The following is a 15740-nucleotide window of genomic DNA, read 5'->3' as shown; positions in this document are numbered from 1 at the left end:
CAGTCCCAGAATGCTTTTGCTAGTCCCAGTGGCCGTCATTCCACTCTGGGGGCTGTCACTCTAGTCCCAGAACACTTGTGCTAGTCCCAGGAACTGTCATTCCACTCTGGGGGATGTCACTCCAGACTCAAAACACTTCTGCTAGTCCCAGGGGCTGCCATTCCAACCCTGGGGCTATCAATCCAGTCGCAGAACACTTGTGCTAGTCCAAGGGTCTGCCATTCCACTCTGGGGGCTGTAATTCCAGTCCCAGAACACTTATGCTAGTCCCGGGGGCTGTCATTCCACTTTGGGTGTGGGAAAATGCATTCCACATTTTCTTTGCAACTCTTTTTGTGCTGTATTAAATTTCAATGGAGCCCATGCAAGTCAATTGGCAATCCAGATTCCCACGATTGTCAATGGGCTTTGCAGCCTCTCCCATTGTTTCTAATGGACAATCCTATCATTCGTTTTAGTACATCCCCAAGGAGGCAGCAGGGCTGGCAATGAGCAGCAGCGTGAAGGAGGTCAGCCAGTGAAGATCCTGGGCCAGGAGACAACACAATCTTCCATTCCCCACTCCCCAATCCAGCTCCACATGGGGCAGGGCGGGAAGATTGCGTTGCCTCCCGGGCGGGGAGACAACGCGACCTTCCATTCCCACCCCAGTCAAGCTCCACATGGGGCGGGGCTGGGGAGAGAGGGGAGATCGCGTTGCCTCCCAGGAGGGGAGACAACACTATCTCCCATTCCTGGCTGGTCTCACAAGGTCAGAACGGCGCCAGGAAGCCGAGAAAGGGGCGGGGGACTGGAGGCTGGCTCCCTTGTGGGCTGGAGAAAAGGCCTCCATGGGCTGTTTCTGGCCCGCGGGCCGCATGTCTGACACCCCTGCTCTAGAGGTTCTCAGGAGGTCCTGAGTGGTAGCAGTGGGTTACCAAGTTGCTTTTCAGACAACCCTTGCTCTAAGGGAGATTCCCAGCAAAAAAGGTGCCATTTCCCCCTTCCTACCATAGCAGTCACTTCCATTATTTCACAGAATGTACTAAACAGAAATGTTCAGGAGGCAATTTTATAAAAGAATCAGAATTGCAATATACCAGAATTCCAGAGGGTGCTTTTATAAGGGAACAGGATTGTAGTCTATTGTAATGTTTATTGTATCATCTTCCTTTTACTGTACTGTCTTCTAGCTTTGCATTACACTTTCTGCATGTTTTATGCCATCATGCCTCAAACAGCTGTGTCTGCGCTGCTCTACAATTCTGTAATCCTAGTCCTATTGCCTTTTTATTGGAGATTTTTGCTATTTATTTGAATTGATTTTTATTTTTTGTATCTTGAAAGTATCAGTGATAATGGTGGATTATAAATGAATAAATAAATGCCATGTTTCATTCATTCTTTCAAGGCAATACTGGGGCTCTTTTTCACTGGAGAATTAACAGGTATCTTCAGCAACCGTGTGAAGATATGGTGGTAATTTGTGGGTTTTTATAGCTTTGGGAACTTTGGTTGAGTTCTTGGAGATGGCTTGTGGATGCAGAAGTTTAAGCTAGAAAAATCTAGTACATCCTTAGAGACCAGGAGGAGCTCCAAAAGTCTTGATGCCATTGTGGAAAATGCCCCCTCCCTCTCTCGTGCTCTCAGCCAGCGTATCTCTGATGGCAGAGAGTGGGGAGAGACATCCATTGATGACCTATAAGAGTACAAGCAGGTTCATACAGGAGAAAATGATTCTTGAAATAACCTGGTCCTGAACCATTTAGCGCTTTGAAGGTCAAAAGCAGCACCCTGAACTGGATCCAGAAAACAAGTGATAAACAGACTCTGAAAGTTGGTTCTCCCACTTCGTGTTTCTCTAATTACCCACTCCAGGTCTTTCGTAAGACACGGAGACCCCTTCCCCATCCTTACCCAAAAGCATAGACGTCAGCAGCCTTGGAGAAAGGTAGCTTATCTTCATCCTTCCCTGGAGCCATCTCACGCACAATCTCTGGGGCCAAGTAGCATAACCAATCATGGGGGAGCTTCAGTTCATTCTCACGCCTGATGCCAAGAAAAGGAACGTTACAGTACCTATTCTCCTGCGCTCCACAACCTAAAACTTGGCAGCAACAAACCAAACCATTACAACTTTGCTGCTGTGCATTTACAACTGCAACAAACAGAACCTGAGCTGGAATGCGTCACTCGTGAAGAAGACCTTTGGGCTGAATCTTATCTGGTTACTACCGTTGCTGCCATTATGTTTTTCAAAAATACCCTCTCCACTCATACTCCAAATACCTTTGAGTTTATAATGACTAATCTGTGATTTATTGGGACCAACTAAAGCACTTGGTGCAGTTTTTCCAAAGCAAAGCAAATGTGGACTTGGTCAGGCCCTTTGATGGGAGAGCTCCAGAAGTCCCATGTAAGAGTAGGGTCTAAGAAACACTAACTTACCCCCATGGTTAAGGGGCAAAGCACTTACCTGGCACACAGAAAGTCCCAGGTTCAGGCCTTGGTTCAATCTGGTGGCAAAATGGTCGACAGGCTCATGCAGCCTCAATTTGCATCGAGACCGTGAGGAACGAGTTTAACCCTTTTGCCACTCTAAACTGAACTCTCTGTTCTGCTATTCTCATTTTAAAGAGTATGCTTTTATCCTTTTAAAATATGGTTTTTCCTTTAAAATGCAGAGCTAGTTTCCATTCACCAAAACTGGGTGGAGGTTGAATTGTTAAACCTCCTCTCCATTTCTTATTATAGCCCCCGAGGCAAATTGAGGCAGGACAACTTGCGTTTTATAGACAAAAGGAAATTTTTGTCTTTCTGTTTCTGCCCTCAAGTAGCAGGTTTTGGGAAGGACCTCTCTGTACCAGACTCATGAGAGCTGCTGTCAATCAGAGTAGACAATACAGGGTTAGACAGACGACTGGTGTGATTCAACCAAAGTCAGCTTTATATTTTCTAACATTCCCGCTGTTACAAGAGTGGGCTTCCTCTAATCAAAAATTAAGCACAGTTTTGGTTGCATATGCAGACAAACATCCAAAGTGTTCACCTTCCATTGATTTCATCACAGAAAAAAAGGAAACCAGTGGCTGCAAGATACCCAGTGCAATATTTCCCACACAGCAGGCATAAAATAAGAAACAGTTTTACAGAGAGGCTGTATTTTCCATCTGTCCCCAAAGAAACTGGACGTTGGGTTGTAAGGCCTTTGGGACAAGAACCTGTTTTCTTGACTCTAAAGTGCCATGTACACTAATGGCTCTATATAAATAATAATATTTTTCTCCTGTGCATAAACATATGACTCTCCAGTAGATGACTACAGTAAAACTTGGAAGGGGAAGACAAAGGCCACTTACCTTCCCTCCTGAACCACGCCAGAAATCCCAAACAGCCCAAAATCCGTGATCACAACTTTGTTATTGTCGTAGAAAATATTCTTGGACTTCAGGTCTTTATGTACGATCCCTTTTGCGTGAAGGTACCCCATGCCCTGGAAAGATAAGCCACACGTTTCTGGGGTTGATCTGCCTCTCCCCATCTTTGCCACTCAACACCTTCCTTTTGCAGATCATATACTATGCTCACCCCTGCCCCCCCCCAGCCATTATTCCCATTTTACTGGTAAGTTAGGAAGGCTGCCTGAAAAGGTATTTGTCCCAAGACACAAAAATCCATTGCAAAGGAACCTAGGTCCCACGTGTACTGACTGACCGGTGAATGCATGAACCGAGTCCAATGAAAACAATTATGCAAGGTGTTAGAAAGAACCATGGAACTTACATTGATGCCATCAGATCTTTGATTAGTAACACCAAGCCATCCATGTGCATTTCTGAGCCGGAGGTGGCTGGCCCACTAGACAATTACCAAGGGAGCCAGAGGCACCAAAAACAGGCAGTCCTTTGGTTCCCTGGCCTCAGTGTCACTATCTTGACTAGCCCCAAACTTTATGCCACATCTTCTGGCCCACACTGGCTTGCTCTTCTTGTTCTGGCTTGTGTGGGTGGGGAGAGCAAGAGCAGAAACATAGCAATGCCAGTTTTAAAAGACTGGGGATGGATGGGCACATTGGTTTTATTCCAATGGAATTTGCTCTTGATGCCACCAGACTGACTGCTCCTTCCTCTCCTCCTTTCCTTATGCAACATGTCACAAGGTGTCAAGCAAGCACACAATCACTGCTGGTAGTACTGAGCATGCTCAGACGTTGTAGTGCAGTGAAATCCAAGATGGCAGCCACTGTTAGGCCAACTAGCATTGGCCAAATATAACCAAAACTGGTAACAACTAGGTGGGGGGGGGGAGGCAAGGAGAGAAGGGAAGAGATATAGAATTCCAGAAACACCAATTAATAACATGCCCCTTTGACAGAGACTGTTGTATGAAGATATAGAGTCCATCTACCCCAGCAGTGTGGGAGAGGGGCCAAGGCTCAGGGTAGAGCATCAGCTTTGCAATAAGAAGGTCACAGGTTCAATCTTCAGAATCTCCAGTTGGAATACCTAAAGGGGGGCCATTTGGAGGAACGGGCAGATATATTTTTGGTTATGTTGGATGATAGGACTTGGATTAACTACAGCAAAGGAGGTTTTGTCTAAATTTAAAGGAAGAATTTCCTGGCTGTGAGGTGTGTTCAACAATGGAACAGTTTCCCTTGTGAGATGGTGGATTCTTTGTCAGAGGCTTTAAAGCATCGATTGGATACCTACTTGTCAGGGATATTACAACTGTAGTTCCTGCACTGGCGGGGGCTGGACTAGATGACCCTGGAGGTCCCTTCCAACTCTGAGGTTAATAAATTAAATAAATAAAGGATCAGGTAGTAGGTGATGTGAAGGACCTCTGGAGAGCTGCTGCCAGTCTGAGTGGACAATAAGATCAAGTATAGTATCTGAGTGGACAAGAGTGACCTTGATGAATCAAGGGTCTTGTTAAGTGTAAGGTAGTTTTCTGGGTGTTCATGAGTGAGAGTCTACCCTGACTAAGGAGCAGAGGTCTTTATTTGCCCTGCTACTTGGGATCTGAAGTGGAGACACTTCTAGGGTAGGCTTTTATCATTTCAGCCCCCCCCCCCATTGCAGATAGGGGAGGAAGGATGGAAGTCGCCACCTTGCCTAAGGCCACCTTCTGAGTTTGCGGCAGTAGCAAGATTTGATAAGGAAGCTCACTTGGCTCTTCCCCACAGGGAACATCACTTCTAGGACAAGAACATATACCTGCCAGGAATTGCAGCCCCCACCCCGAGAAAAAAGAGATTTCCCTACTCCCCTGAGGGGTGGGGTAGATGCCCACAGCTCTTGTACTGCAACAGCTGCAAACTAGGCTGCGTGTCAAGGAGAACAAGAAGACTTTGCACAAACAGAATGACAAACCTTGCACACCAGGAATTGTGGATTTGCCCCAGGTTTTAGACACACACACACACAGCCTACGAAAAGATGATTTGGATTGTGATTTTGGTATGAACAGAGGGGGAACATCAGCCTCCCCAACCCCCCTCTGCCATTTCCCCAACCTGCAACAGTCCCATGATAGCACTATTTGGCTCATTGGGGAAACGCACATGTACAATCACGGATTTCCTCAACAGGCAAAATAGAACCCCACCCTCGACCATTTCAGGTCAGGAAAATGGTAAATAAGGAGGGGGAGTCTGAAGCCCCTTCTCCATGCACACCACAGCCCCGGACAGAATCAGGTCCAGTGTGGCAGGAATGGCAAAGAACCTGCAACTCATGTCTGACTGTTACACAGGACCCCGGACCCAACTTGTGTACTCTGTAAGGTGTGAATCGGTCCATTATTATAGCTGCTTTGGCACCTGGTATCAGTTTCCCATGCTCGTGGGACAGCAGACTGTTCCATCAAAAATTATCCAACCACTTCATCAAAGATATGAAATAGCCTGCCTAAGTTTTTAAAAAGTCTCTATCAGCCTTCTGAAAGAGGAAACGGAATGCATTCACCAGGTCAGGGGTGTGTGTGTGGGAGATTTGCCTCCCACAATGGAAAAATATCCCACTTAATTAGCACAAAGTAGGCTGGGCATGAACTTACTCCAGGTCAGTCGTTACACAGACTACTCCTCACCTTAATGATTTCCTGGGCTATCTGCCTTGTCTTGTTAATATCCAAAGATACTTTGGGGTCCCTTACGAAGGAGTGAAGAGTCCTTCCTTTGCAAAAGCTGAAACAGATGGGAAGACCAAGCAATCATTAAGGCAAGAAAAAATAAAGCCATTCTTTGTACTTTTTTCAGACATCTCCACTGGGTCTTAGTGACTGCAATGGGATGAAATAATCTATGAAACACATCATGGCTCAAGAAGTCCTATGTTGGCACCAGCGCCTGGAGAATTTTTGCCTGGAAGGCTATTGTGTGTGTGTGTAAAGTGCTGTCAAGTTGCAGCAGACTTATGGCGACCCCTTTTGGGGTTTTAATGGCAAGAGACCAACAGAGGTGGTTTGCCACTGCCTTCTTCTGCACAGCAACCCTGGACTTCCTTGGTGGTCTCCCATCCAAATACTAACCAGGGCTGACCCTGCTTAGCTTCTGAGATCTGACGAGATCAGGCTAGCCTGGGCCATCCAGGTCAGGGCAGAAGGCTATTAGAAGGGCAGACATACAGAGCTTGACACTCTTTGTCTCCCAACAGCCCACCCAAATTAGAGGGGACACTTGTTTTCTGCCCTGCTTTCTCAACTGGGCAACTAAATTTCACATACATCTTCCTTGTCAGGAAATCGGGGTAGGTTTTGCTGCTTTTTTCTTTTTAAAGTAATGGTATTGGTGGTTCCTGGTTCATTTCGCAATCCCCCACATGGAGCCTGCTGATGGGGTTTTTGGTGCCCACTTCTTTCTTCCCTAAGACTAACAGTTAATTCCTAAGAGCTGCAGAAGCTGGGGACAGTGTGGCAGTGCTGTGGAGCCTCCAAAAAGGTTTGGCCGCTGTAGCAGGGGGTGGGGGGTGGTTTAAAAAGAAAAATTAAAAAGGAGGGGGGGAAGACCCATAGAAAAGTCGATGCTGTGCCAACAAAAAGCTGGTGCAGCACTGCTGTTGCTAAAGGGCTGAAAGGGGTTAGGAAGCTGCCTACTGGCAGCTTCGCCCCCCGGAACACCCCGGGAACCCATCCCAGGATGCTGGCACAAGGAATTGCGCTGGCAGGACAACAGCGGGAGGCCGAGCTGGTATACGAAGGCCGCTCTGCCATGGCAGTCCAGGGGGACTGGAGCAAGTGGCACTAAGCTGGCATCCATGCCAGTTTGCACGGTGCAAGTGGCACAGACGCCTGCATAGGGGTCACAGCGCCTCCTAAGCCCATTCAGCCCCCAAGCTCAGGAATGAGCTGTCAGAGGACGACAGAGATCAGAGTTCAAAACCTCTCTCAACTTACTGTGACTCTTCTCAGGAACTTTGGTTGCTAAGTTGCTTATAAATGATATAAAAACAAAGAAATAAAATTATAAACTAAAGCCTATTTGGAGGGGTGATGACACTGGCGCAGAGTATTAAGCTGCAGTACTGCAGTCAAAAGCTCTGCTCACGACCTGAGTTTGATCCTGACGGAAGTCGGTTTCAGGTAGCCGGCTCAAGGTTGACTCAGCCTTCCGTCCTTCTGAGGTCGGTGAAATGAGTACTCAGCTTGCTGGGGGTAAAGGGAAGATGACTGGGGAAGGCACTGGCAAACCACCTGGTGCTTGCACAGGGGACCTTTACCTTTTACACCCAGGAAAGCTAGACCCTTTGGTATCCCCCAGCAAATTTCTCATCCATAATGCTATGAAAGTAGGTATCAAAGAATATAGGAATGGCTGAGAATGTCTTAACAGTGAGAGGCGGGGACAAACAGGATTTTCTTCTACAGTCCCTGGCTATCAGCAGCATAATGTATCTGGCAAAAGACCTATATGGAGATGTATAACAGTGGACATCATCTTATACAGTTTGCAGAATTCATGTGTTCTTGGTACAGGGGTGAAGGAATAATTTCAGCATACATTTTTTCCCATTTTTGTAAGCAATGCACACACAACCCTGGTATATTACCCCTAGAATCATAGTATCATAGAATCATAGAGTAGGAAGGGACCACCAGGGTCATCGAGTCCAACCCCCTGCACAATGCAGGAAATTCACAACTACCTCCCCCACACACCCCCAGTGACTCCCTACTCCACACCCAGATGGCCAAGATGCCCTCCCTCTCATGATCTGCCTAAGGTAATAGAAACAGCATTGCTGACACATGGCCATTTAGCCGCTGCTTAAAATCCTCCAGGGAAGGAGAGCTTACCACCTCCTGAGGAAGCCTGTTCCACTGAGGAACCACTCTGTTAGAAAATTCTTCCTAATGTCTAGACGGAAACTTTTTTGATTTAATTTCAACCCGTTGTTTCTGGTCCGACCTTCTGGGGCAACAGAAAACAACTCGGCACCTTCCTCTTTGTGACAGCCCTTCAAGTACTTGAAGATGGTTATCATATCCCCTCTCAGCCTTCTCCTCTTCAGGCTAAACATACCCAGCTCCTTCAACCATTCCTCATAGGACTTCGTCTCCAGACCCCTCACATGATCTGGACACTATATTTCTTTTGATACAGCCCAAGGTCGCATTTGCCTTTTTAGCTACCGCATCATACTGCTGAATAAGATCTGAAGATCCTTTTCGCACACACTACTGCTCAGACAAGTCTCCCCATCCTATAATTATGCATTTGATTTTTCTTGCCTAAATGCTGAACTTTACATTTATCTCTGTTGAAATGCATTTTATTCTCCAGCCAGTCAAGATCATCCTGTACCCTGGCTCTGTCTTCTACCGTGTTTGCTACCCCTCCCAATTTGCTACCATACTTCCTGAGTATGGAGTATCTAGTTTCCACTATTCAAAGAGCTACTGAAAGGCAATTTTAAATTGTTGGGCATGTTAAGAAAGTCCTTGGGAAGCCTAGCCAAAAAGAGAGAGCGAGAGAAGAGAAGAGAAGAGAAGAGAAGAGAAGAGAAGAGAAGATTTTGGGATGAGTTGAAAATTATACATATCTGTAATTAAGGTCCTTACCTAGTAATAATTGCTAGGTGAGGGGGGTTCATACAAGCCCCCATGAAAAGCACCACATTCTCGTGTCTGGTCTGCCTGTAATTCATCACCTCCTTCTTGAAGAGTTTCAAGTGGTCCTGATTGTTACCATCGATTTCCAGCAACCGGATGGCCACCTCCCCGTGCCACCTCCCCCGGTAAACCTTGCCCCACCGCCCCTGGCCAATGGGATCGCCCAGTTCGATCTGCTCAAAGGGGATATCCCACTCCTGTAGGTAGACGCTTGTCTGGCTGGCCTTGCGGGAGATCATCCCTCGCCAGCGAGTTGGCCCACTCCGCAGGTCATCGATTTCATCTTCATCATCTTCGGCCTCTGACTTGTTTGGCTCTTGGTCTTCTGCTTGCTGGAAAAGAAACAGGCAACAAGATGCTGGGACTGACAGAGGAGCAACTCCTGAATTCTGGGTCCCCTCACCCAAACGCACCCAGTTTCTCCCTCTTGCCTATATTTATTTACTGCATTTTTATCCTCTTTCTCTTCCAATTCAGAACTCAATGTGGTATTCACAAAATCCCCAGGAGGTGTCGCATCCAGGCCCTGGCCAGCCCCAGCCCAGCTAAGGTGGCTGCATCATGCACCCCCCCTTACCACACCCAGGAACCCTTTAGAGGTACCTTCCACCCACAGACACCCCTCTGCCCCCTTGTCTTTTATACAACACTTTCTTCAAGGAATTTATTTATTTAATTCATGCCTAGTCCACCTTTTTTGCAGAGGACTCAAAATAGATCACAAAATTAAATCCCTTCAAGGAATGCGGAGTGGCTTACGTGGCTCTCTGCTCCATCATATCTTCAAAAGAATCCTGGGAAGCCGATCAGTCCGAGAGGGACTGTCCCAGGGTTACCCAAGTAACCCCACAGCTGGGTGGGGATTTGACCCCCCCTTCCAACACTCTTAACTACTGCACCAGACTGAATCTGTTAACTAGGAACCCCCCCAAAAAAAGAACATATGGTTACTCTCCTCCAATCCATGACTACACCCCACACACACTCCTTTACTCTTTCTTTTGCCAGATCTGTGGCTACTCTCTTGCTTCCACTTCAATCCCCTCCTTCCACCCTAGACTGGCTAATGGAGGAGAAGGTCCTTGGGGCAGGGACTTAATGCCTTTTTTTGCTTATGTTACCTTACAAAGTGCTTCATTCAGAGACAAGACTATTTAAAGTGATAACTCACCCTTATTAGGACAAAACCAAGAGAAAACTCACCTCTGTGTCACGTTCTTCGACTCCATCCATCTCTGGATGTTCATCAACTCTGCTTGAGAAAGAGGGGGTAGTGAGATGCCATTGCAAGGATGCCACCATGAGTCATGCTTAGGATACCTCTCTGCGAGGAAAGCTGTAGGCAGGATTCCAGGTGGTTGGACCTGATAAGGTTCCATCCATCGCAGTATTAGGTGCATCTCGGTATTAGGTGCCACGTTGCATCTTCTGCTGTGACCCCCAAAGGTATTTGGCTGAGTGCCTGTGACCTCTTCAGTAGGAAACCTAATACCAAGATGGATGGAACCTTATCAGGTCCAACCACCTGGAGTCCTGCCTACAGCTTCCTTTGCGGAGAGGTGTCCCTGAACATGCGGCTGAAAGTGACCATAGATAAATGGTTCAGACAATCCTCCTCCCCCTATACTCCTGGCACCAACACCCAGGTAGGTAGGGAAGATGCACCTTTTTCATACATTAAGATTTCCTGCAGAGCCTCTGCTCCTTGTTCACCCAGGGTCAAAGGTGCAGTGGGGAAGTACACGGAGTGGGGTTTATTCTACAGCAGTGCTGAGAATTTCAGACTCCCCACTGAGGGAAGCTTGGCTGGCTCTGCCCTTCCTGGTTTTTAGATGAATAGTCAAAACTATCCTTCTTTAGCAGCATTTTGTTTGGAGTTCCCTCCAAGGATTTTTTTTACCTAATTCTCACAACTTTGTAAATGTTTTGTTTCCTGACACATTTTGATTGTATGTGGGTTTTAAAGTATTGCTTTAAATTTATTTTTGGTTTGCCATTTTCTGGTTTAGGGTCCATTTGGTCAAAAAGCAGGGTAGAAATATTTTTTTAAAACCCAAATAAATAGAGAATTTCTGCAAGGAAATGTGCTATGTTGACAGCCAAGATGTTAACTAGTTGGCATTCCCAATTCAGGGAAGTGAGTGGACTTAAAAGCAACTTGATTGGCTTTGAAGAAAAAATTAAACAGAAGGGGGCAAAACACACTGTAGACACATGCCCAAACTGAGCTGCCAGATTAAAAGAGCCTTGGCTACTTACCGTGAAGTCTTCTTCTGCTCAGAGGGACGAAGGGCATCTTCATTATGGGTGTTTCCTCTTATCTCGGGAGGCAGGAATCAAATATTTAAATTTTCTGACCTCTGAGGGTAAACGCCCCCTTGTGATCAGTTAAAGACTTTCCGAGCCTTATATATTTAAGATAGACTGAAGAAACATGTTAGTTATAATTCTATACAATAAATAAGCTCCTAATAAACATTAACGATGAACTTTTAGGATAACTATAAGTCATGAACCAACAAAGAATGTTTAACTTGAATTGAAGGTTAACTGGAAGTTAGATATAACCATGATTACCTGTAATTTTATTTTATTTGTTTTATTTATATTTTAGTGACGTCTGGGCGGGCAAGATGCCCTTCGTCCCTCTGAGCAGAAGAAGCCTTCACGGTAAGTAGCCAAGGCTCTTTCTCGCTCAGAGGGAGAAGGGCATCTTCATTATGGGACATACAAGAGCTGTCCCCACCCTTGGGAGGGTTAGACATCCTGAAGTATACTTTTCAGTACTTGTCTGCCTAAGGTGGCATCTGCTGACAAGTATAGATTTAATTTGTAGTGTCTCACAAATGTGGACACCGAGGACCAAGTTGCGGCCTTACATATCTCTTCCATAAAGCTCGGCAGTCGAAGGCTGCTGAAGTAGCCGCACTTCTTCCCAAGTGGGCAGTAACGGCCTCAGGAGCAGGTAGGTTACTTACTCTATAAGCCTGTGTTATGTATAAGGTGATAGTCCTACTAATGGATGCCCTGGACATATGCTTGCCCTTGTCAGGTGGTGCAATATGAACGAATAAGGAGTCAGAGTTCCTAATAATTTTAGTAAGATAAATGTAAACAGGTAGTGCCCTTCTTAGGTCTAGCTAGTGCCAGGCCTTCTCCTTAGGATTCTTGGGGTTAGTGCAGAAAGATGTAAGCACTATGTCCTGCTCCCTGTGAAACTTGGAGCTGCATTTTTGTCCTACCTCAGTGAGTGGTTCGAATGGTGGTTTTGTGAGTGCTGTCAAAACTGTGTGCAGGCTCCAGTTGGGAACCTGTGTCTAACAGGAGGAGCTAAATAACTGACGCCCCTTAAAAAGGCTTTTAAGTGATGGTGTTTGGTTGAGCGGTATCCAGATACCTTGGGTACTATGGTAGCTATAGATGCCAGTTGCCTTTGTAGAGTGCAGGTAGCTAGCCCTAAGCTCTGTCCCTCCTGATGGCTTCCTTGTTGCCAATATGGTAGTGACGACCACCGGGCTATAAGTCATCTCCTTTCAGTGCCCATGCGATCAGTTTGTACCACCCAGGATTGGGATGGCATATTGGGCCTTGTAGAGGGAGATCTTGTCTGTCTGGAAGTCTCCAGTGGTTCTGTATGGACATCTGAATTATAGATGGGAACCACGGTCGTCGCAGCCAATATGGAGCTATGAATCTGACTGATGCTTTTTGAAGTCATACCATTCTCAATACCCTTGGTATGAGAGGGAGGGGGGGAAACACGTACAGTAGGTCGTGTGGCCCTGGTGACATTAAGGGGTCAGTTTGTTCCGCCCCCTGTTGACGGTACCTGGAATAGTACCTTGGCAGCTGGTGGTCGATGCTGGATGCAAACAGATGAATCTGTGGCGTGCCGAATCTCTGAGTAATAAGTTGAAAGACCTCTGGATGTAGAGACCATTCTGCCTCACTGAGGGTGTCTGCTGAGCCAGTCTGCTTGTATGTTGACTGTGCCCTGAATATGTTCCGCTGATTTTGATGAGAGGTAGGACTCGGCCCAAGGAAAAATGTAGTCGCTTCTGAGGATCGCCCTGATTTCTAGGGCATTGATGTGAAGATTCTGTTCTTTGATGGTCCATGTTGCTTGAGCCGTTGTCCCTTGAGTGTGGCTTCCCAACCTGACAGACACGCGTCCGTGAAGATTTGAATTGGTGTTGGACAGAGATACTAACTTCCTTTCATCAAATTCTGAGACTGAAACCACCATACTAGGCTTGATCTGACTTCCTCGGTCAGGATGAGATTTCTGTCACTTCTTCCTTGGTATGTCTCTTTGGTACGGCCTTAGGAACCATTGAAGAGGTCTTGCTCGTAAGCATGCCCCTTGAACTGCGGGAATTCATGCAGACATGTGACCCTTCAGTTTGGTCAGGGACATGAGAGAAGGCGACCGGGAATTAATCGCTTTCTTTGCTAGAGATGAAATGTTGTGGATTTTGTCCACTGGAAGGTATAAGGAGTTTGTCAGTGTGTCTATGTCCATCCCCAATCTCTCTCAATCGTTGGGATGGAACTAAGTGGGTCTTTCTGAAGTTGATTACGACCCGTGTTCTGTTAACCTCTTCAGAACTCTCTCTGAATGATCTATGCTCTGCTATTTTGAGCTTGCGCACCCTCCTTGCGCAGTGATGTGACTGGTGTGTCCAGAACTTTGGTGAATACTCGAGGAGGGGCGATATTAACCCGAATGGTAAGGCCCTGAATTGGAAGAGGTGTCCCTCGTACAGGAACCGAAGGAAACAACAATGTGCCAGGTGTATTAGAATGTAATAAAATCCTTTTCCCTGAGGGCCTGTGTGACTGACTTTAGTGTCTCCATCCTGAAGCGCTTTAATGGGATAATCTGTTCAGAAACTTGAGGTCTAGGATGGCTTTCCATCCACCACCTTTCTTGGGAACAGTAAAGAATACTGAATAGACTCCCAATGCATGCTCCAATGGTGAGACTGGCTCCATTGCCTTGATGTCTAAGAGGCCTCTGAAGTTCTATGTATTTTGTTCTGGTTTTTTAGATGTTGGAGATATTACTAGCCGATGTGAAGGCGTGTAAGAAAAACTCTATCTGATAGCCTTGTGAGATAATGTTTGTGACCCAGAGGCCTGGTTGGGAGGTGACCACTGAGGGTGTAATAGACTGAGCCTGCCTCCCACTGGCTGGTGGCTGGCGTCACTGTTTGGTTGGGCGGTCGGGTTTATCCCCTTTATTGCCCTGGAAGGTGGAGAATTTTGGAGATTTATTGAATCGTCCTCCTTTACGAAAGGAGCTGCGATTCTGGTTCCAGTGGTTTCTAGGTTGATCAGGTCTGTATCTTTGAAGTATGTGGTATGAACGAAAGGACATAGAGGGAGTGATCCCTTGGATTCCTTGCACAGAATCTTGTCTTTGGTCTCCACTGATATGGGGACCAAATTGTCTCCAAGCAAGGTCTTTCCCTGATACAGGAAGCCCATAAGAACCAATTTTGATCTATATACTCCGCTTGCCAGGGGCGTACCCAGAGAGCCTTTCTGGCAGCTGAGGCTGTGGCTAGTGTTCTAGCTGCGTATGACATGTTATCTAAGGAGGAATCAGCTAGAAAGAATACCACTCTCGAAAACATGGATGACATGGTATCTAAGGTAGAATCAGCTAGAAGGATACCACTCTCAAAAAACATGGATGCCCTTCTGGCATCTGATGCTGTGGCTAGTGTCCTAGCTGCATATGGCATGGTATCAAAGGTCGAATCAGCTAGAAAGAATACCACTCTCAAAAAACATGGGTACTCTTGTAGAGGCGTTTCTTTCTTCCTGAGGAAAAAGTTGATATAACTTCCTAGTCCAAATTATTGCCGCTCTGTATACTAGGGCAGATGTGATAGAAGCGCTTGATAGTGAGTGCCAAGGCCTCTGAGCATTTATGCATGCTAACTCTGCCTTCCTATCTGTAGGGTCCCTAATCATGGCAAGGCCTTCCTCTGTAACAAGGTTGGAGGAGTGAAGGCAGTGACAGGTGGTTCTACTGAAGGCACTTTTAGAATTTCAGAAGCACCGTTAAACAAAATATAAAAACTTCCTAGAGACTGTGGAGCATTTTATGGATGCCATTGGTTTCTTCCACTCTGCTTTCAACAGTTAGAAATAATCAAGCGCTGGCACAAACCTATCTGGAGTCTTTTCTCCCACTCTGAGTCCTCTGAGAGATCAAGAGTAGCTAGGGTTTTATGCCAATGCAGAAGGAAATCTTCTGCGTTAAATACCATAGACAGTCTGGGTACCAATTGGCAATTTTGGGGCCCTGAATTAGCTTTCAGCGCTGCTTAGGTGGGCCAGCACGTACTCTCTTGGTACTACTTGGACTGGCGATCGGCTCACCAGGATCTAGGCAGAGGTCTTCCACATCACCTACTGCCAGAATTGGCCCTCTGCATGCCAAGCCGATGCTCTGCCACTGAGCCACAGCTGTTCCCCTGCTTTGGCTGATATTCTGCCCTTTTAGCGATCAGATTACTGTTTGTGGTGCTGGAGGGTGTGATCCCTACGATCCCTGCATGGATGGGGCAGGATAAGGAGGTTGTACTGCCCTTAAGCCATCTGTGAAGGCGTTTTTAATCAGGGCGGAGAGCTCT

The 15740-nt window shown here is 46.5% G+C and overlaps 1 protein-coding gene across 1 annotated transcript in view; it reads right to left on the bottom strand.

The window, feature by feature from the left end:
* KSR1 (kinase suppressor of ras 1) overlaps nucleotides 1-15740 on the bottom strand; it is a 180786-nt gene that overhangs the window by 17603 nt on the left and 147443 nt on the right. The window contains exons 12-16 of the mRNA XM_056865314.1: nucleotides 10297-10348; nucleotides 9043-9425; nucleotides 6073-6169; nucleotides 3339-3472; nucleotides 1897-2028 (exon numbers count right to left, since the gene is read on the bottom strand). Of these exons, the coding sequence (XP_056721292.1) occupies nucleotides 1897-2028; nucleotides 3339-3472; nucleotides 6073-6169; nucleotides 9043-9425; nucleotides 10297-10348 (798 nt within the window). The remainder of the gene's footprint in view (nucleotides 1-1896; nucleotides 2029-3338; nucleotides 3473-6072; nucleotides 6170-9042; nucleotides 9426-10296; nucleotides 10349-15740) is intronic.

This window comes from Euleptes europaea, chromosome 19 (assembly GCF_029931775.1).
Source record: "Euleptes europaea isolate rEulEur1 chromosome 19, rEulEur1.hap1, whole genome shotgun sequence".
Lineage (NCBI taxonomy): Eukaryota > Metazoa > Chordata > Lepidosauria > Squamata > Sphaerodactylidae > Euleptes > Euleptes europaea.
Note: the sequence above shows the minus strand (reverse complement) of the source record. Positions and strands in the feature narration are given on the sequence as shown.